The following is a 22,214-nucleotide window of genomic DNA, read 5'->3' as shown; positions in this document are numbered from 1 at the left end:
CGACACAAAGCATTACAGAGATATAAAATAAGTAAAATAGTAGTGATATGAGATTTTGCCCAACTACAGTATAAATCATTCATTCAATACAGACCAATCAATTCCTATTAGACTTGCTCCACTCACAGGTACATTTTAAAATTTCTTAATGCCCACACCCATCTGTGCATTTCATTTGGTCAAACACAAAATGTCACTGTTGCCACACTTTACACTTTAAAAAATAAATGTCTTTTAAATATACATTTCTTTATTTATTCATTTATATTATAGGTAGAAATGGTCCTCCACATCACACCTCTATAGTCTTCATCAAGCATATAAGTCTAAGGTTTCTCCTTAAATCTCACCCAATTCTTCTCTGTTTCTTAGACAATGGCACATGGACCCAACTGTGGCTAGTCTCAGACTACCATGAACATGGCTCATTATTTGACTATCTCAACCACTATTCTGTTACAATCGAGGGCATGATAAAGATATCGCTCTCAGCTGCCAGCGGATTGGCACATCTGCATATGGAGATACTGGGCACACAGGGTAAATACAAATTTAATTGGACACAACAGCATATGAACTGTCAAATCACTCAATTCCTGGACTCCCAAAACTGATCTAAGCCGTGACTGTCCCCTCCCACAGGGAAACCAGGCATTGCACATCGTGACCTCAAATCTAAAAACATCCTGGTGAAAAAGAATGGTACTTGTGCCATAGCAGATCTGGGACTCGCTGTACGGCACGAGTCCATCACTGACACTATAGACATCGCACCCAATCAGAGGGTCGGCACCAAAAGGTAAAACTACTGTTATCCACTGCAGCTGCTTTCTGAAAAAACACATTACTGCTAATATGTAAACCTGAAGAGTAGAGTTTGTCATTTTATGCTACTTGGCCTAACAATTGTGTACAGCATTACTAAAAGTGTTTTTTTTTTTTTAGATATATGGCCCCAGAGGTACTAGATGAAACTATCAACATGAAACAGTTTGATTCTTTCAAGTGTGCTGATATCTATGCTTTGGGACTGGTATACTGGGAGATTGCACGACGGTGTAATGCTGGAGGTGAGAAAAGGAACTTGCTTAAAGCTTGACTTGCCTTCCACCTTTAAGAACTATGGTTTTTAAGCCATGATTAAAATAATGAACTTGGAAATCTGATAGAATTGGGTACTAAATCTAAGTCCTAATGGAAAGATTCCTTGCAAGGATTGAATTGAGCCATTCAAACAATGAACTTGAATCACAAATATTGATTTGCGTGATATCTTCACAGGCATCCATGAAGATTACCAGCTCCCATACTATGATCTGGTGCCCTCCGATCCCTCTATAGAGGAGATGAGGAAGGTGGTGTGTGAACAGAGACTACGACCCAACGTGCCCAACTGGTGGCAGAGCTATGAGGTAAAAATCGGCATGAAGTCTGGTCAGCTTTGAAACTTATTCTGTTCAAAAACCTGCCACTTTAGGCCCCTGCACACTTCCTTGGATATCGAAGAACGAACGTGTGTGATGTAATTTAGAACAAAATCTGGCCAAAACGAAGATGATGGTTGGAAGTTGTGTGTGGATGCCGCGGAGAATGGCGTGGGCCTCCATACACGCTACATCTCCGTGGTAACTCGCTCAACAAGTCAGGTGATAAGATGTGCGGATTGACATTCTCAGATGCAGAGGCAACTGAGATTCGTCCTCTGCCACCCCCCACTATACCACCACGAGGACTTGGAGCTCATTGGGAATTGGGCATTCCAAATCATCGAGTGGTTAAAAAAAAGCATGTTTTACTGATCTTGAGTGAATTCCACTCATAGAATAAGGCATGAAGTCAGTGATAACACCTTTCAATATTAGTGGATTTTTTTTAATTCAGTGTTGGTGAAGTTACTGCAGTTTGCCTTTGTGCAGATGCAGTTGTGCATTTATAGTAATTTTTCAGTGGCTTCAAACTTGGATGATACATTCACAGATGGAACAGTTCTCAATTCAGTTGTTAGTTTGCAGGCAAAGTTTTGCTTTTGCCTGACATTGAGGATACAGTGAAAGAATGGAAAGAGTCATCTTGTTTTGGGTCTCTCTACAGGCACTGAGAGTAATGGGGAAGATCATGCGAGAGTGTTGGTATGCCAACGGAGCTGCCCGTCTTACGGCTCTACGGATTAAGAAGACACTCTCTCAACTCAGTGTCCAAGAAGACGTTAAGATCTGAACCATGTGGGAGATTGCAGATCCCTATAGAGACGCACAAGTGAATAATAAAAAAAAGACTTAAGCAAAAAGCAGCCTGCCAGTTTTAGTCCTCTTAACCTTTTCAAGTTGTGATGAGGCCTACATCTTCATCTTCGATGAAACTACTGAGTGTCAGTCCATCCCAGTCCTGCTCCTTCTCCATCTCTTTGAAGAGAGGTAACTTCAACATTTTCAATCATGGATAAACCTCCTAACCGCTGATGTCAGCACCACCTCCCTCCATCGACATGCTTAATTGTGTTTTTTATTTTGCCAGGAATGTCATTTTGAATGTCAACTTTTTATTTAAAGTTTCATCCAAAATGGACTCTGCTGTGTGACTTTTTGAAAAAAATACATTTAGATTGAATTTGTTCATCCTCATTCACTAAAATACTGTGCATCATATTCCATCGTAAATGTACAAGAATAATATATAGTGATCTACTGCTGTTGTGAGAATGTGAAAAACCTGGATAACACTGTTTCCTGTTGCTAGCAATTCATGTTAAATCAAGCAAAAATGCATTGCAGTTTTTTGTTCTTGTCGAAGAAATGCATCTTTAATTTTGCAAGAGGAGCAGAACATCAGCAAAAATCAGCCTACTGATTAATCTTCAGGCAGCATTCGCTGAACTCAATCCATCAAATCTGTGTGTGCAATCCCTTTAAATACTCATAGGCATGGGCTAGTAAATTAGTAAAAAAGGTTCACAAATCAGCCAAATCATGTTTAGGTATAAATGTACTGACGTACACAGGTTTCCGTGAGGTTTAGGGTATAGAATATATAATTAGCCTGTTATGAAATCAGTGGAAGAATGAGATGTCCTCACTAATATAGTGAAACAAATCTGTGTAAATGCTGAGTTCACTGTGGAATGATAGTTTGCTCATGTTTAGTCATAACTTGCATTGTTCTTGATAAGGTCCATTTATAACACCAGTGCTTTCAGTACTGGGAATATTAGTGATTTTGGCACAAAGTTGTATAAGGAAAGTCACAATTTTCTCCCCTTTAAACTCCATTATTTTAATGGGAATGCTGAAGTATGTTTTATAAATGCTCTATAGGAAATTGAATGTTGGCATGAGAAACTGCACTGTTGTTTTAATGTTTGCTCCGCTCTGTGTCCTTTAGGGATGTAGTAGTACCACTTCAGAAAACACATGAAGTATTGAAGTATAATAATTGTATCTTTCGGTTTGCCTTTTATTATAACAATTGTATTGCTCTGCTTTGCCATGCATTGAAGAGTTATGCAATTTAATTGTACTACTGAACGTTTCCTTGTGATTTTTTTTTTGTGCCTTTTGCCAAGACAAATCACTCAACATTGTAAACAGCATCATTTCATAATTAGCTCAGCCCTAGAATGCCAATTTCACTACTGCATCCAACCCCCTTACAAACCTAAAGCTTTGTCTGCACCCATGTCTTGTTCATTTTCAATTCAAGGGTTTACAGAATTGTAGAAATGCTGAGAGCAGGGGTCCTATATTATGTGTAAGATACATATGGCAGGATCTGTTGTAGTCCATTTCTGATTGGCATGTGTGTGTTTTATATTGTACAGGCCATATCTTATGAATCTGTCCCCTGTAGATAAGAGTATGTTTGAGGACAGTGGCTTGATTTCATGAACTGTACTTTCACTTGAATTGAGAATGCCTTAAACTAACAATTCTGACTGAACTATGTTTTATCATGGTGCTCTACGTCATACACTGGGAATTCTGTCCTTAGAAATGTTACGACAAGGAGAGAAAAAATGTAGACTAGTCGTTCCTCTGTTATTTATATTGCGTTTGCTATTTTTCTTTTCTCTACCACTTTGATTTTGCAGTTGTGTGTATAATTATGTACTCAAACCTTTGAGGAAAGACATTTAGACGATACTGGATGGCAGAAGTTGCGGTTATTGCCACTTTGTGGAGGAAATTGTAAAATATTTGTCTATGTTAGTTTTGACGATAAGATTCAGATTAATGTACATAAATGGTATACAGTAATAAAGTCTTTTTCCTATCTGTGTTTCATTGTTTCCAATAGCTTCAGGCCATTGACCAATTTGTTTTAGTTAAACCAATAATAATGACATTACCTCCCTTGTAAGTTAATGCTATTCAAAGTGAAATACAAAAATAGTTTCTAAGCTAGCAAATCAAAGTTAAGCCTTACAATCGTACACTTAAGACAATTATGCCCAGTGTGCAAATTTATATTTAAAATGCATTTTATTTTCCTTTACAAGAAATAAAGCAGAGACAAAGAAATAAATGTGTGGAGGGAAGGGAATAGCCGTATATAAAGAGATGCAACCTCTGATGTCAAAAAATATGTACAATTCAAAATTATATCCATACAAAACATGCCACATACAATAAAAATGATCATTTATTCATCTTCCCTAAAAGTAGCTCTGCTGTACAGTTGCAGCATCTTTTTTTAAAAAAGTATGTAGGTTCAAAGCAAAATTAGTATCTATTCTTTAATTACAACATTTGTAGAGAGACCTTAAGTTAAGATATTTATATAACAAAAGGAGGCAAAAGTTACTTGGGCTAAAATCCAGTGAGCATCTTTGTTAAATAACAGACTACCCTCAAACGAAAACAGAAGTTAACTGCATCCACTAGCTCTGAAACATCTGATGTATAAATAAAAATAATTTTGAGTGCAATTCACATGCAATTATGGAGAGATTGCTGATTAATGACGTCATACCACACTTCGGCTATGATGCCGTTACACAAGTCATATAAAACATTCACTTCTACAGGAAGAAAAGGAGTGGGGGTGGGGGGGGAAACAACAGGACACAAATCAAAACCAGTATCATCTTGGGAGCTTCAAGATTTTCCATTTACTGTATATACTAATAAAACTGTCACTGATTCAAGGACAGGGTTCAGCAATTCACAAGCAGTCGCATAAATAAAATATACGTGAACAATATTACATAAATACACAAATGCTATGCACCATTTTACTGCTTTTCATTCAAAAAGAATGTTTCCATGAAGAACAACTTTCTAACATGAATCCCATCATAAATGTTTGTCTCATTCACCACAACCACTCAAGTGACAAAAGAGACCGCACACACACCCTCGTTTAGGTAACTATATATTGTCTTGTAGGAAAAACGTGGATAGAAAACAAAAAAGTTAAAATGCAAAAAACACTCTGGTTCATATACATAAAGATATTACTTAGTTTGCCATTTTACATATATTTGTAGTTATATACACATTTATTTTTTTCTGATAAAATATCCAGTGGTTGCTTTTTTTCAGGAATTTTATTTCTCTACAATTTTGAATGTGTTTAAAAAGGGGCTGGATAAAGAGTTAATCCCCTATTATGTACAGTTTATACATTTTGCATTTACTTTTAATTTGAGGTCATAAGTCGGGGGAGAAAGGAACAAAGTAGCTTGGGCTATGTTGGAGACTTTGTTCAACTCCCTTCTTTGAAATTTAACTGCTTTAAATTAATTTAATATAAAAGAAAATATAAATGCCCTTTTTAAGTCTCCCTCTGCACTGCGCCAAGCCTGTAGACTGTGCTACCATTATCAAACCACAATACATAGATTGGATACACTGGCTGTTGGCAGGCAGAGAAACTTATTACAGTAAGTTTACAACAGTCCACTATCACAGAAGGGAAGAGGCTTACACCTAACGGTCCTGGATTGGAGTGATGAGATCGAAATGGAGATCAAATGAACACAGGATGTAAGCACTCAAGATGGGAATACATGTAAAATGCAGTGGCAGTCTTGCATCACTAGTTACCTTTTGTTTGCCAAGTAACTTTTTACAAAAAACTTAAAATAAATCAAATAAATTTGCACCCACATGGATCTGCGTCATCTCAAATTTTACGCTGTGGCCCTTGTCATCCATCACTAATATAATTTGCTCCATTATTAAGAATAAAAGGATCTGGATGAGCATTTACACACAAAGCATGATCTGCTGAGATAGAAACAGGTACATGGTATCTATAGTCAGATAAGGTGGCATTGGAGACCCCCATTTGAGTTTTGATTGCTCTAATTAATGCATCATCATACTGAAACTGTCATGTATTGTATTTCATTTGTATAATCAAATAATAGTTGCATTGGCTTACTATTGTAATCATTAGAAATCATCAGAAAGCAAAATATAGATCGGAACAAGCCTGCTGCTGAAGTTTCCCTGCTTATCGGAGAAGGCCATGGACACACTCCTGCCTTCCCCTTTCCGCAGTAGCACTTAACAGTTTATTACAAAGCAGTGACTTCCCGCAAACTCAATGAGGTAGACTGGGTGAAATAAATCCACCTTTTAACTCAATAAAATAAAACATCTGGTGCCTTTGAGCCACAGGTCAATAGTATTTCAACATTATCATATCTCATCAATCATAGATAGAAAGTTTTAAGCAGAGCCACTCCAGGATTGTCTTGCCAATGTCCAAAATGTCAATCTTCTTTGATGATTTGATAGGAGAGCGTTTTTTAAGGGTCACGGGATGGTAGCAGAAAGTATAGGTCCAAGCTAAAGTGTATTAGTTCCTTTTTGAGAACTTACATGGCTTTAATCAAATATCTTCACTGAGTTCTCAACTAAGTGTATTGATATGCTATAGTTTGTTATTTTGGTAGATTTAGAAGGGATTGATTGCAGCCAGAGTCAGCTTATTGTAGGAGGAAACAGTGGAGGAAGTAGAGTTGCTTTTGGCAGAGGTGAATTTAAATCAACAAGAAAGATTCAAGCAGGTCCAATACCTTTGAGCTCATCTGTAAAGGTTGTGGCATCGAATGTTTACTCTTCAATGCTTTGGCTCCTGTGAAAAACAAAGTCCTGTCTTTCAGGTGAGCAAGAGTGAACTTGTCTTCCTTAATTCAGAACAGCTTATTATCTGGATAGTAAGAATATAACGGGCTTTGGCGCAGGAGTGTTCTGGCACCAAGGAGCAAAGACAGGTCTAATTCTTTCTCTGTCCCTGTTAGTTCATCCACTTTCTGCAATTCCAGGCTCCACAATGGCAGGGGATCTTGTGCTGATCGTCCTCAAAGTCAAACTGATAGTCATACGTCAGCTAAAATTAAACCATTTAGAGAAAAGAGAGAGTTATACAGGGAAAAAGCCAAATTAAAAAATGGCTCACCCAAAAATAATAATTCTGTCATTATTTACTCAACCTCAAATCATTGATCAACTCAAGTAAACAAGGCCCAAATCAAATATGGCATCAAAGGTCATGACAGAAGAAATAATTAAGTTTGATGTTATTGAGGTGTCACTGTATTTGATTTGGGCTCTGTATACATTTGTTGCTTAATCATTTGATTTGAGTGACTTAAATTTCAGTATGTTCATCATACAAAGTGATTGTATGCCTTCAGACGTCTTGAAATATAACAAAGTATGACAATTTTGGGTGCTTTTTTTATGTTTTAAAGTGAGTCTCCATTAACTGCTATTGTATGTAAATCACCAATCATCTTCTTTAAAATATCTCATTTTGTGTTCAGCAGAAGAAATAAAAGTATGAATTTGAAAAAAGCTTTCAAATTGTTCTGTAACCAACCTCTTCACCCTTTGGGATCCTGCGACTGGAAATTATGATAATCTTGTCCTCTTTGTCAAACGTCACAACTTCTGCGACACAATTGGGTGCACATGAATGATTGACATATCTAGGGGGAAAAAAACACTGAGAAATAAGACACAAGCCAAACAATTGGACTTACAAGAATGAAAAGAAAAAAAGGGGGAAAAACTAGTTTGATCTTACCGGGCAGGACCGCCAGTTAGGGTGGCATCAATCACATGCTCATTATTGATGCGGAACATGTAGATTCCACGGTTCTGATTGTAGAAAACAATGTAGTTCAGAGAATTAAGAAAATAAAAGTAAATCTGGTATATGTTGCAAGTAAGGCATTGGTTGATGCATACAAACCTGCTCCTCATAAATCTTCTCTCTGCGATTTGCCACCTCGTTGCGAATGATTGTGCCAATGTACTCAATGACCATCGTGTGTTTTTCAAGGTCTTTCGCGGCATACAGCCCAAGTCCTTGAATGCGAGAGCGGGCAAGGTACACATTGGTCTTCCACTCTGTCTTCAATCGGCGGTATTGAGATGATTTAGAATGAACAAACTGCTTGCTGTAGGGGGTGTTGGTCTCTCCTGTGAATGTGCTCTGATAGGCTTTGGACATACTCGTGCTGTTAAGAGTATGAGGTCTGAAGAGTAGCAGAATAAAATGACATAAGACCCTGACAATCTTTTTCCATACCAAAATAATCTGTTAGGTCTCCTATTTCCTTTGCATGACACACGAGGTCAGCACGGTGGATGGTGAAGTTAATATTTAAATGTTTACGATCATATTTCTTACCGTTTGCAGTGAGTGAGTATTTTCGGTTCTGATCGTGCACAGCCAGTAGGATTGATCATGAGAGGAAGCTCCATGAGGGGATGGCGACCATATCTGAATGTGTAATTTTGACAGTTTTCCACACCAGGAAGCTGCAGGAGGCAGGCATGTAACATTAGAACTTAATAATATAGTTAATTGTTCATGTTATTTTTAAAGAGTTGACTAATTTCTCACCGATTCAGTGATTCGCATCACTGCATGGACAGTGAGTCCATACATCTCTTCTCCCTTGACATGCTCAGTGAAGAGCTTCAACATGGCCGCTTCATCACGCAGCTTGGCAACCTGCTGCACAATCTTGCACCAGATGCCTAAGGATCAGTGGTATGATGTTAACACGATTAATATTTCCACTAGGATTGAATTTGACAACCATTTAGGAAAGTGTTAAAAGTTAAACTTTACAACGGGGCCTGGGTAACTCAGCTAGTATTGACTCTGACTACCACCCCTGGAGTCGTGAGTTCAAATCCAGGGCATGCTGAGTGACTCCAGCCAGGTCTCCTAAGCAACCAAATTGGCCCGGTTGCTAGGGAGGGTAGAGTCACATGGGGTAACCTCCTCATGGTCACAATTATTGGCTCTCGCTCTCAATGGGGTATGTGGAAAGTTGTGTGTGGATCGCGGAGGGTAGCAAGAGCCTCCACATGCTGGGAGTTCTCTGCGGTGTCATGCACAACAAGCCACATGATAAGATGCATGGATTGACTGTCTCAGAATTGGAGGCAACTGAGACTTGACCTCCGCCACCCAGATTGAGGCAAGTAACCTCGCCACTACTAAGACCTACAAAGTGTGGGAATTGGGCATTCCAAATTGAGGAGAAAAGGGGATAAAAAAAATAAATAAGTAAAAAGTTCAACTTTACTTACCATCTGGAGTAGCATCTCGGAAGTGCAGGTCTTCATATCCATGCTCTAGAACACGCAGTTCAAACAGGGGCCTGCCTTCCAGCTCACTAATGCGACAACGGTAGCGACATCGACGGTTTGGCACATGGGTGCTCCAGTAAATTCGTGTGGCCTCGTAGCCCACTGGGTAGATAGCAGTGGGTGAGTGAAATGCAGACATCTGAGAGGGCAAGAGCTGACCCACGGCATGAAATATGAGCCCACCAACACGGAACATGTGAATGCGGTCACCACGTTGCAGGATACTCGCAATCTGTTTCACCTCATCTCGCTCAATGTAGACACGTCGGAAAACAGCAAAACTGCTGAGCTCCTCTTCACTGGGGCCTTTAAGTTTATGCTGAGTGCAGAGCATAGTTTTATCTTTGAAAAACATGCAGCGTGCGCGAATGGCACAGGCAAAATGATAGACATTAGGGCAGCGTAAACGGTTGCAACTGTTAGTAGCACCCGTCTTCTGACAGTAGGCACAGCGGGTACGTAGTCCACGCCGAAGGGCAACCTCCACATTAATAAGAGCCCCACCCTGAGTCTCATACACTTCAGTAGACCACAAGGCACAGTTCAGATGCACCCACAGATCAACATCGATGTTAAGAAGACGTGCAGGACCATCTGTGGCGCCATCTCCTTCCTCGTGGCAGAAGCAGCACTTGCGCTTGTCTCGGGGCATCTTGTCTGGTTTAAGTGTAATACGGAGGCGTTCCATGAGCTCTGAAACCTCACGGCTGTTCTCCTTCTTTGATCCACCCTTGCGAATAGTTATGACTATCTGAAGACGCTTCCATCGCAGGCCCTTCCATTTTTTGACCTTGGGGCGTTGATGTTCTTCTTCATCAAAAAGGGGCCTGCTACGATGTTTGATGGGTTTAAGGGACATCTCCACTGTGGGGGAGTCCAAAGGCAAGGGAGAGCTGGCTGGAACAGAGGGTTGTTCTTCAGATGAAGCAGCTGGTGGGAGAATAACAGGCTCCTCAGATTCAGACTCCATTGTAACAGGGGAGCTGTGAGATTCCAATTTAACAATAGCTCTCTCGTGTTTGGTCTGAACAGGGGTGTTTGGGCTTGAAGGATGGGATGATATTGTCTGAACATGAACCTCTGGTTCTGGTTTGGGCTCAGGTTGAGTGATATTTTCAGGCTCAGCTACAGCAGATGATGGGGGAGGAGGTGGGGATGGTGATGGAGGTGGAGACACCTCCAAAGGAATTACAGGCAGATGGCGCACATCAAGATCCGAAACATTAGTCATGTAACAGTGCTGAGCAGGTCCATCTTCATGCTCTTGACTTTCCTGCAAACAATAAAAAACAAAAGAACTGTAGCATGTTTCTCCAAAGCAAGAAAACACTCTGAAGAAGTTAAAATTTCAATGTGGTAAAATGTGGTGATAGCTTCAAGTTTAAGAATATGGGCTGCAAACATGGAGGCTAATCAATAATTCGTAATGAAAACAGACCAGAGGTTTCCTGAGATCAAAATCCAGCTCCTATTATCATTGTACTATTGAGGAATAAATTTTAATTCATCTTCAAATAAAGAGAATGGAAATGTCAGGACTCTCACCTGTTTGATGAGAGCCAGGATGTCCACTTGTTTCCTCAAAGTACACCCTGGGAGGGAAATATCAAACTGCCTTAACCATTCAGCATCGCTGCTTGCAGAAGGCTCTGTCTTCATACCAAGTGCTCCTGATGGTTAAAAAAAAATATCTTCAGAATAGCTTCAATAACAAACACACACAAAAAAAAAAACAACAAGCTAAACATTCAGCCAAAACTATGAGAGCCATTTAGAAAGACAGCAGGAGTGCATTACCTGGGTTGGAGGAGTCCGATATTTTTCCAGGTGCAACACATGGTCTTCCAGGACTCTGGGGAAAGGTCACCTCATAAGAACTTGGCAATTGTATGTGCAGCAGTTGGGCAACAGTCAACATTACTGTGTTGAGATTCTGTCGAGAAGAGAAACAAAACATTTCTTAACACCGTCACATACCCAGTGCTTTTTAGTGGGGTTCAGACATTCCAAGATATAAATACCTTCGCTGCAGCTGATGAAAGCATGAAAGTTACAGACACTTCATTGCTTTTGGTTTTGTCCCACTGACTGGAAGAGGGTACAATCTTTCTATCTGCTGAGGAAAACGGTTTTGTCTCAGGGAAACCTGTACAAGGTATAGATCAGCAGGTGAGCAGAGTCAATCATGAAAAATGTACTTGTCAAGCAAGCAACTACAATCATTTCCAAAACTTGCCACATACTAGGGATGGCAGAACGAGGAACAAGGGGGATTACGGGAGAGATGACCCTCTCATCATCCTCCTCTTTGGGATCCAATAGATGGGGGAAGCGAGTTGCCTCGTCTCCTAGTTGGCTTTCAGGAGAGGATGCAGGTACAATGCTGTCTGGAGCATCACTGTCATCATCACTCTCCATCCTGAGTTGAAAATCAATTAGTGCAATGACATACATGCACACAAGTAAGGACAGTTGTTCTGTAGATTATATCACTTTGGGCATTTCAATAATTTACCGTATATCTTCGTTCTGGTTGTGTGGTGGAGTGGGGAGAGCTGCTAGTATGTCTACACTCTTTACCTCCTCTGGAATAGAACCTAGAAGTACACGGAGGATCATAACATTTCTTTAAAAAAAATCAAGGCATTTTAAAATTAAACGAGTTCTTCTTGAAGCTGGCAAGCAGTTCATGGGTGCATCCAAATCAATACTATACCTTACCCATGCTTTCCTTTGCAACTGTCTCTTTCTGACCATCCGCTAGTTCCTCTACAGGGGTCACTCCATTTAGAAGTTTGTGCTGCACAGAAGGGGGTGGAGTTGGGGGAAGTGAAGACGGTGGTGTTGGAGGATTGCTGAGGTTATTCTGAAGAACATAAAGCAACAAAGGACATTTTAGAATATGAAACAAAAAACAAATATAAGTGGGAAAATTACAACCCCAATTGCAAAGAAGTTGGAACAGTAAGGAAAATGTTAATAAAAACAAAAAGTACATTTTGGAAATGTTACTCAACGTGGTATATTGAAAAAACTACAATACATTATTTTATACGTTATTCTTCTAATTACACTTAAGCGTTTGGGCACTGAAGACACAAGTTTGTTAAGTTTGGCAAGCAGAATTTCCCCTTATTCATCCGTTTTACTGGTCTCCAGCTGCACAATTACGTGGGGCTTTTATTCCAGTATTTTGCACTTCCTAACGTGCCACACATATTCAATTAGAGACAGAACAGGACTGAAGGCAGGCCAATCTAGCACCCGCAATCTCTGTATATGCAGCCATGCACTTGAAATCTGGGATGTATATGGTTTGCCGTAGTCTAGTCCCTTAGAAAAGATGACTCTATTGCTCCAAACACCATCTTCAAAAGATGTCCCTGCATTTTCCAAATACCAAACCACATACTGCACAGATTTCAAGTGCATGGCTGCATATACGGAGAGTGCGGATGCTAGATTGGCCTGCCTTCAGTCCTGTCTCTAATTGAATATGTGTGGCACATTATAAAGTGCAAAATATTGCAAAGAAGGCCCCTTACAATTGCATAGCTAAAGACCTGTATCATGGATGAACTGAGGGAAAATTCCACATAATACAGTTAAACTTGAGTCTTCAGTGCCAAAATGCTTAAGTGTAATTAGAAGACAAGATTTTTGCAAAATCACTCTTTTTGTCAGTAGCATTTTCCACACATTCCAAACTTTTTCTGAACTGGTGTTATAATTGAAGTGTCAGTCATTGAAATCTTTATGTATTGTAGGAACATGTTTTCAACAGTATTTAATTAGTCTTTGGTGTTACTAGTTGTTCCTTAGAAATCAAGATTAGGAATTCACACAGAACCCCCCTGGACAGTGTTTTGTTGCATACATGAATAAAAAATTTAAACAGCTACACAAAGCAGCAAATTACAGTGCACCTTCGTAAGGAGTTGGGAATAGTAATCCGGAATATTTTCTAGCATGGCATTTCCAAATGAGCCTTTCAACTGAGTCTTGGCATCGGCTGGGCTGCTGCCAAAAGGAGCAAACATATCCAGACTAGCAGTAATGGAAGGCTCCATCAAAGGAAGAAGAGAAAGTCCCTGTGGGTTATCAAAACACAATTAAAAATAACAATACCTTCACCCAACATTAAGCCATTAGAGCAATGACTCAATGTACGGACATTCATCCATATTCAAAACCATGTATCACTCATAAAATAGGAGGCAAAAATACAAGGAACAAATTGCACATACTTGCTTCAGCTGCTTCATTATTGCCTCAGTTTTTCCAACCTCTTCTTTTTTTGTTTTCTTACGAGAGTTTGGACCACGGTCTCCAGCTTTTGTAGTACGCTTGGCCTTGACTAATGGAGTTCTCTTTGTGAGTGACTGCAGATCCTAAAACATTTTTATAGATTACAATTAGATTCTCAACAATTTAATAATGCTGGCCTATGCAAATAAAAAATACTTTTTGGGGCATACCTCCATGTTGCGTGGAGTTCCTTGAAGTTTCTGCTCCAGCATTGCCAGTTTGCTATTGATGTGACCGTTTATTTCATTATGAATACCATCTGTGGGTCTCTGAGATGCAAGTTGTAAGTTTTTGGTTCGGAGGAGTTTCTGCAGTAGCTGTTGGCCTGTTTCTGTTCTTTGGATTTGGGATCCAAGATCACCTGCTTGATTTCTAGAGTTTGGAGTGGAGTTTGCTATAGCAGTGTCATTGCTCACACTGACAGCCTCTCCTGCAATTTCTCTCTTAATAGCATCAGAATGGGCTTCAACACTACCTCCTGTATCACACTGGAATTCACGCGGCTCCTGTTTGATGTTTTGCAGCATCATCTTGCACATCTCACTAGCTGCTGAAGTTGGTTGAGACATATGACCCTCAGATGTTTGGGCAGCACTTAATGGTTTTGGTAGATTCTGTTTTGACTGAGGAGATGGACCATTGAGTGTAAAGGGAGCTGTAAGTGCTTCAGTATTAGGTCTTGGAGTCTTGGTGGTTGGAGATCTCAGAGGTGAAGCTATTGAAACCCCTGTCTGGCTAAAGGGGCTACTCTTTCCAGCAACACTATCTGACCTAGATGGTGATGATAAGTGACTAGGGAGAGACATGGTGCCTGGTTCTTGTTTATTTGAAGATGCTGGGCTTGAACCAGTTTTTGGAACTGAAGGAGAGCTTGCATGAGAGGAAGAGGCTTGAAAGGGGCTCAGTCCTGTTGCAACATTAGACTGTTGTTGCTGAAGATGTTGTGGGCCTGGTGGAGTCTGACACATTCTCATGAGCCTTTGCTGATTGGAAAGTGGGCTTCCAGGAGAACCCTGCCCCACTATCTGGCGAGGAGACATTGGCCTTGCCATATGTCCAGGCGCTGTGGTACGTATCTGACCCATTATTGGCCTGGGCACTTGCCCCCTCATCATATGATGCTGATGTAATTGTTGCTGTTGCAACATCTGCTGCTGCTGAGTGCTACTGATGTACTGTGGTGAGGGTCCTTGAGAGGGCTGTTGCAAAGTCCCCACTGTGCCTTGATGGTACTGTGGGGTCATAACAGAAGGTTGTCCCAAAGCTTCTGGTTGCTGTGGAGTCCCAGCTGGACTCTGTTTACCTGCTAATCCAAAGTGGTGCTGTTGCTGTGTTTCAAGACCTGGAATTCGTGGACCAACAGCTGACCCCTGTGGGACCTGGGGACGAATGTGCCCCTGGGTCTGACCTTGCATTCTTAGCATCTGGCCTTGCTGCAGCTGTCGCTGAGCAATCATTGCCTGAATTTGCTGCAACTGTTGGCTGGGAGTCATGTGACGAAGTTGAGGGTTCTGCGCAATGAAGGCCTGAATGTTAATAGGGGTACGTATTTGTCCTGTGGGAAGACCAGGCCTTTGAATCATCATAATCTGCTGACCCCTAGGCATGCCCATCTGTTTGGTCAACAGGGCCTGCTGCTGTGGATTTGTAATGCCAGTCGTTGTAGTCGGAGCACTATTCTGACCAAGCACATCTTGTGGTTGATGTGCAGCAATCTGACCACCTTGCTGTTGGGACATTAGGCACATTTGTTGATCTTCCTGTTTTATTTGTATGGAGTTTTGTGTCTGAAGACCAAGTTGCATTTGTTGTTGACCAAGTTGCATCTGCTGTTGTGGTTGTACTTGAATGTGTGATCCCACCAATTGGTTGCTCCCAAAGCCATGTTGTTCTGTTACACACTTGTTCTGGATTGGCTGCTGCTGTGCTGTCTGTTGTTGACACAGAAAAGCATGTGGTTGCTGTGGCTGTCCATGAACACATTGCTGCTGCTCTCCAGTAGATCCTTGTTGCTGCATCTGAAGTGGCGTAGATGATCCATCCTGTTGGGGGGATGTTTTGGGACTAAGTATTCCACCATCTTTATGGGCAGGATTCTGAAGATCTTGGGTAAAGCCCTGAACCCCCTGTTGCAAATTCTCAGCAACTCCTTCGGTACTCCCTGATGGAGCTTCTAAAGTTTGAGGCTCGGATGTACCAGTCTGTGTTGATTGTTTCTGTTGAGTAATTTGCTGCTGTTGAAGTTGAGCAAGTTTTTTTGCAGCATTCTGTTGCTGTTGTGAAATGAGCATACGCTGAGCCATTAAACTCTGCTGCTGAGATGTGAGTTGCGTTGGTGGCCCCCTAACAACATGCTGGCCACCAGGCCCATGCTGATCCATCAAACCCTGAGGTCTCTGAAGCTGTTGAACCATTTCCTGATTACCAACTATGCCCTGTGGTTGGCCTGCTATCATATTTGCAGTTTGAGTCATTGACTGTCCCATGACATTGTGCTGCGTCTGCCCAATAACCTGGGTCCCCATCATAATTGGAGGAGGCTGCATTAACCCCTGCTGACTTTGGAGGTTAATTAATCCTTGTTGTATGTTTGGTTGTTGCTGTACCATTAGTGGATTGCCCATTAAAACCTGGGTTGGCTGGTTGCCAATGGCTCCAGGCTGCTGGCTAATTCCAGGCTGCTGAGTTTGATGTGGCATAGGCTGCTGCCCCAACATCAACTGCTGTTGTTGTTGTTGTTGTAACTTTTGGACCATTTGCATCCTATGCTGAAACTGTCGCTCCTGTAGAACTCTTGGGTCTGGTCCTTGTGCTCCAGGGCCTTGTGGAAAAAAGCCTGGATGTGGGACCGGTTGCACAGTGCCAGCACCAAGTGGCAGAGGAGGCTGAGGTCCACTATAGGGTGGCATTTGTGGCATTCTAATCGGCATACCTCCTTGAGGGATCCCTCCAGGTGACTGACCAATAATTGGTCCTGCCTGTTGGCCCATCATCATTTGTCCAGGAATCTTGGAAAGCATTTGGGGTGCCTGTGTAGAGGGGCCAGGAGCTAGCATGGAAGACCCTTGCTGATGTTGCTGTTGTTTACTTCGATACTCAGCAATAAGATTGGTGTGCTCCTTCTGCTGCTTGCGCACCTGAATGAAAAATCCTGGTCATGAGGAGAACAAAGACAAACCTTATTTGTTTGTAAAAAGACAGATTTTGCATACCTGGTCCAATTGTTTCTGGATCTTGCCCTGTTCCTCTGTGACCAGTTTGAGCTTTTCAGCATCTGCTTCAGCAAATTCACGCCCTGCTTTCTTTGCAGTGCGTTGCTTGGCACACAGAGCTTTGCGGGATTTGCGATGTGCTCCGATCTGCTCCTCTAGGAACTTCAGCTGCATTTGTAGCAACTGCTGGGTGTGCACCAGCCATTCTTCATATTGTTGTTGCTCAGCATCATCTGTTATGATGAATTTGATGGTACAAGATCATTGAAAGCATGATATAAATATAATTGGAATGGGTTGAGGCTTAATTGTACTATATTGCACAAATAGCAAGGTAAAACATACTGATGATGCCAAATTGTGGAGGATTTGGTCTTGCTTGAACCTGGTTGCTACAGTCTCCCTCCTGAAATAAGAGGAATGAGTTAAGGATATTACCTTAAGTTAATCAGAAATGTCAAATATAAAAGAAAACTAAACCTACCTTGGAAGACCCAGGTGCAAGCTGAACCTGAGGATCTTCACTTCCTGGAACTGAGGTTAGCCTCTGAGCCAAAAGTGAAACTTGCTGCCTGTCCAAGTTGAAATAATTAAATTCAACTCATATGAATACCTTTATTTTGAAATGGATCTTAAATATTTTCTTAAAGGGAGTTAAAGAAGAACTAAAAAGGGTACCTATTCATCCCAGGTGGTACACCCATAGGATCTTGAGCTAATACCCTTTTAATCCCTTTCAGGGCCACCATCTTTGCCTTTGCAATAGGATCCATTATATCATCGGTCATGAATTTATCTAGATCTTCAAGAAAGAAAATTCAAGAATATATTGAATATTTGGGTCACAAAAAAAATACAAAAATAAAAATAATAAAAAAAAATATATAAGGTTGATGGAAAACTCATTTCAACACACCTTTATCTGGGAACAAGTTGCTGGCCAAATTCTGCTTTATAAGATGTGGGGGAGGTGCTGTCTGCTGCTGAGGTGCAAGACCAGGATTAATTCTGCCAGGCTGTGTAGTTTGTATAATGCCTTGCTGCTGTCCCATTGCTGCATGGGGATTTGAAGTCATGGCAGCACCAATTAACCGTTGCTGCTGTTGAGGAAACCTATGTGGTGGCCTGGGCACCATACCTGCTTGAGGCACAAGGCCCTGGGACGGATGGTGGTGCTGTGGCATCATAATTTGATTTGGACCCTGAGGCGGCTGTTGATGGTTCTGAATGTTGTGAAGCTGACTGCCAATCCCTTCTTGCAGAGAATTTAACTGTTGTTGCTGCTTCTGAAGCTCCTTCTTTTCATGCTCCAAAAGATCTTGGATCAACAAAGGTAATTCACTTGCTTCTAGTGTGCTTTCTACTTTGTCAAGATCATCTGATGTGGAGTGGTGGCCAGCTTCAGGCAATCCAAGTGGATCATCACCCAGGCCTGGATGTGGAGTAGCTGGTGGAAAAGACAGAGTATCTGCTTGGCTGGGAAGAGGAAAAGGTATACCACCTAACCGGACAGTGCTCAATGAAGCGTTTCCAGTTCCTGATTGATTAGAGGTTTTTGCTCCACTAAGCATCACTGACACAGCTTCCACCATGTTATCTTTAACAGAAGTTTGTCCAGTTTGTTGTTGTTCAACTGATCCCTTGTCTTCAAGTTTTACAGAAGACAGTCCAATGGCATCAGATGACTCTACCTTAGGAGAGCTCAAACTATTGGTAGTAGACAAACTCTCAGTCTTCAAAGGTGGTTGAGTGGCAATTGCATGCATGCCCTGGCAAGTTGAATCAACTTTTGGTTTCTCTTCAACCTTGATTTTTACATTAGCAGAAGGCCCTGATCCTTCACCCTCTGCTTCAACAAGCCGTAACTGGTCAGAGAAAACATCTTTGGGATCACCCTGATCAAGCTCAGGGTCAGTATATGCTAGCAAGTCAAATTCGTCACTGTTGAGCAGATCATCCAAATGAGGGTCATTAGTCTCAAGATTGTCAAGGTTTCCCAAATCATCATCGCCTTTGTCCGGATCCAAGTCAAGGGTAGCAAGATCATCATCCTCTACTCCAGTTTCTGCCACTGTAACACCCAGTCCTTTGGGAGCAAATGCATCCTCTAGGTCAGACTCTGGCAAGTGAACTGGATTCACAACAGTCTGTTGACCTCTTATTATATTTGTTTGAGGAAGCTTTTGAGTAGTAGTGTGAGAAATTGGTGTTTTGGGTGTAGTTGTTGGCACCTGTTGGGGCTGTAATTGAGACTGAGGAGGTACTCTGCTTTGTTGTTGCATCAATATGTCCATGCCACCCTGCTGTATCCCAAGTCTGGGATCACGCATCCTCTCTGCTGAAGCATCAAGAGATGGAGGTAAAGTCTGTTGAACAAAAGTCATTTCCTGTTGTGGAAGAAACAGGCGTGGTCTGGGTATAGACACCCTTTGCATAAACTGAGGACCCAGTGGCATCCTCTGGGAATTATGCCTCAACTCTATAAACTGAGGTGGAGCTCCTGACACACAGCCCTGTATTGCATCTGCTCCAGAGACTGGTATCCCTGCTAAAGGATTGGGCATATTCTGTACTGACTGCATGCTGAGAGGATTGTTGATGGGAGTATTAAGTTGCTGCCTGGGAATGGCTTCTAACATAGATGGATGTGGGAACCTCCGTAAAGCTCCTTGGCCCTGCCACTGTGCAGGAAATGGTGGACGAGGAAACATCCCCTGAGAAATATTGGGCAGAGCTTGCCTACAAGTATACATAACGGAATGTTTATTATTGAAAGTAACATATACAAGGAATGTGTAAATCCTAGAGTGATAGAAACCAATAGTGTTTAATTCAGTTCATAATACCTTAATGCACTGGGCTCTATAGTTGCTGGTGGCAGTGGGTGGCAGAGCTGATCATCCATCGCTCCCATTGGCAGGGGCATGCTGTTGGCAATGGCTGCCTGAGCAGTCACAGCTCTGTCCTGATAGACATAAGGTAATCATGATATGCCAACTAGCACTAATTATGGCTGTTTCAAATTCAGAATACTAAATTATTAAAGACTGTGTAATACAGAAATCAGTCATATTGCCACAGAAACACAAATAATAGATCTATTGTCCAATTAAATATAAAATAATGTAATAACATTTCAAAAGAATTACTGGTTTTGTGGAATACCTGAGGGTAAGGAGGTGGTGCCCGATGGCTTTTGTCTTGCTGATAGAATGTAATCTCTTCTCCTGGCCAACTCGGAGCAGGATTACTTGCCACAGGTGCTTCCTTCTCTTGGCGAAGTGAATTTCTTTGCATTTTTTGTCTGATCAAAAATTCCCTTAATCGCTGCCTCTGTGATGCATGAAACACAAAGTAAAGTTAAAACTGCTCTCACTTTCTCCAAAAAATCTTTGAAGTTTACAAATCTACTTGCTGCTTAATTTTACCTGTCTGTGCTTTTCTAACTCAGATGGACTAAGGCTCACAAGAGCTGGATCCTGACCAGACAGGTCTGACATATCCTGCGTCCCTGGCATAGTGGGTAAATGGGAAGCATCTGATGGCCGCACAGAAGTTGTATCTTGGTTTCCAGATGGAAGTGCTATTCTTGAGTTAAAATCAGCACCCACTGGTTGCGTCTGGGACTGTGGCTGCTGAAGGTGAACCTGAGCTTGCTGAGTCATCATCATTTGCTGCTGTCCAACTACTTGTTGCTGGCCCATTTGAATCCCTACACCAGGACTGCAGCTGAAAGCAGGGGGTTTTCCAGAGAGTGGATCTACTACTGAGGGCGAACAAGGGGGTTGCTGGCTAGGATGGGGTGAGCCTCTGAAGGGGGAGTTACCTTCAGGGGTTACAGAAGTTGGGCGAGGGGGTTTATGCACAGAGGCAAAAGGATCTCTGGACTGAGGTCGTGAAGGTGGACGAGAATAAGGGTCAGGTGACTGGAAGCGTGGGGTGGCTGGTGATTGCACAGAAAGTACATCATTGGAAATGGCTCCTGGTGTGAGAGGTGACTGAGCACTGCCTTGTGACTGAGGGCTGGAAGGCAATCTTTGATAAGTTTCTTGAGATGCAGGAAGCCTTTGTGATAAAGGAGATGAACGGTCACCTGATTGAGGTCGTGGTGTGAGGGGAGGCTGGGCATACGGGTCAGAGAATGTAGAGGGTGACTTGCGGTAGTTCTCAGGAGGATGATTAGGTGATGCACATTGGGGATGTGAAATAGACAAGCTACCTGCATCCCCCTGATGCATACGAGGAGTCATGGGGGCTTTAAAAAGCCCATCTCCAGAGTCCAAACTAGCAGGAGAACCGGAACTTAAATCTTGTCTGCCAAAAGATGAACGTGGTGAGGGGACATTAACTGGAACCATCCCAACAGGTGAAGAAGCTATAGCAGATGGTGATGAAGCATTGAGATCTTGTCGGCCACCTCCATGCTGGCCTCGGTAAGGGTCACCACAATGAGTTGTATGGGGCGGTGAGAATATCTGAGTGTCTCCAAGCCCACTAGGCCTAGCTCGAGGACTCTCAGGTAGACCCAAGTCCTCCTGAGAGGACTGCTGAGGTCTGGGTATCTGTTGCTGTGGTCTAAAGAATGGGTCAACCTGCTGGGCCCTGCGAGGAGTCCCTGGTTGCATGTCAAGGGAACCAAAATTGGCTGGCCGTCCCTGAATAACACCCTGTGGGCCAGGTAAAGGATAACCTGAGGAAGAGGCCGGCAAGGGGCTGGAAGAAGGCTGCGAGTATGGGGTGGATGGCTGAGACTGAATGTGTGGAGACTGGGAGGGAAGTTTAGAAAATGTGTCTTTCTGCACTTCAGCTGAGCATTGAGTTTTGTGTGGTCCATCAGGAAAAAAGACTGAAGATGCAGAGTCTGGAGCAAGGGGATATGGACTCTCAGCAGAGCTTGGCTGGGAAGAAGTTGATACAGAGCTTGAAGGTGGAGGAATTTGGAGGTGCAGATTAGGATGCTCTCCTTGAATACAACCGGGCTCAGTTTTTACAGGCCTGCATACTTGACTCTCTGCCTGCTGATGAAAAGGAACAAAAAAAATAATAATTTAATACAGGCTCTCAAATCATCTAAAGA

General features: G+C 42.0%; 2 protein-coding genes across 4 annotated transcripts in view; one reads left to right on the top strand and one right to left on the bottom strand.

Annotated features, from left to right (window-relative positions):
* Nucleotides 1–4,249, top strand: part of LOC127628831 (activin receptor type-1B-like) — a 29,361-nt gene extending 25,112 nt beyond the window's left edge. For all 3 annotated transcript variants that reach the window (XM_052105746.1, XM_052105747.1, XM_052105749.1), the window contains exons 5-9: nucleotides 373–540; nucleotides 643–799; nucleotides 946–1,070; nucleotides 1,282–1,412; nucleotides 2,092–4,249. In XM_052105746.1, coding sequence (XP_051961706.1) covers nucleotides 373–540; nucleotides 643–799; nucleotides 946–1,070; nucleotides 1,282–1,412; nucleotides 2,092–2,217 — 707 coding nt within the window. In that variant the 3' untranslated portion in view covers nucleotides 2,218–4,249. The remainder of the gene's footprint in view (nucleotides 1–372; nucleotides 541–642; nucleotides 800–945; nucleotides 1,071–1,281; nucleotides 1,413–2,091) is intronic.
* A 229-nt stretch (nucleotides 4,250–4,478) lies between these two features.
* Nucleotides 4,479–22,214, bottom strand: part of LOC127628666 (histone-lysine N-methyltransferase 2D-like) — a 48,497-nt gene continuing 30,761 nt past the window's right edge. Inside the window, 24 exon segments of the mRNA XM_052105450.1 lie at nucleotides 4,479–7,335; nucleotides 7,828–7,936; nucleotides 8,035–8,108; nucleotides 8,203–8,488; nucleotides 8,644–8,774; nucleotides 8,860–8,996; nucleotides 9,558–10,890; nucleotides 11,163–11,284; nucleotides 11,415–11,550; nucleotides 11,639–11,763; nucleotides 11,861–12,036; nucleotides 12,133–12,214; nucleotides 12,339–12,483; nucleotides 13,544–13,708; nucleotides 13,865–14,008; nucleotides 14,096–17,062; nucleotides 17,138–17,370; nucleotides 17,483–17,543; nucleotides 17,622–17,709; nucleotides 17,816–17,939; nucleotides 18,054–19,876; nucleotides 19,984–20,102; nucleotides 20,303–20,470; nucleotides 20,566–22,155. Of these exon segments, the coding sequence (XP_051961410.1) occupies nucleotides 7,243–7,335; nucleotides 7,828–7,936; nucleotides 8,035–8,108; nucleotides 8,203–8,488; nucleotides 8,644–8,774; nucleotides 8,860–8,996; nucleotides 9,558–10,890; nucleotides 11,163–11,284; nucleotides 11,415–11,550; nucleotides 11,639–11,763; nucleotides 11,861–12,036; nucleotides 12,133–12,214; nucleotides 12,339–12,483; nucleotides 13,544–13,708; nucleotides 13,865–14,008; nucleotides 14,096–17,062; nucleotides 17,138–17,370; nucleotides 17,483–17,543; nucleotides 17,622–17,709; nucleotides 17,816–17,939; nucleotides 18,054–19,876; nucleotides 19,984–20,102; nucleotides 20,303–20,470; nucleotides 20,566–22,155 (10,431 nt within the window). The 3' untranslated portion in view covers nucleotides 4,479–7,242.

This window comes from Xyrauchen texanus, chromosome 35, assembly GCF_025860055.1.
Source record: "Xyrauchen texanus isolate HMW12.3.18 chromosome 35, RBS_HiC_50CHRs, whole genome shotgun sequence".
NCBI lineage: Eukaryota > Metazoa > Chordata > Actinopteri > Cypriniformes > Catostomidae > Xyrauchen > Xyrauchen texanus.
The sequence above is the reverse complement of the archived record's forward strand: the minus strand, read 5'-3'. Positions and strand labels throughout refer to the sequence as shown.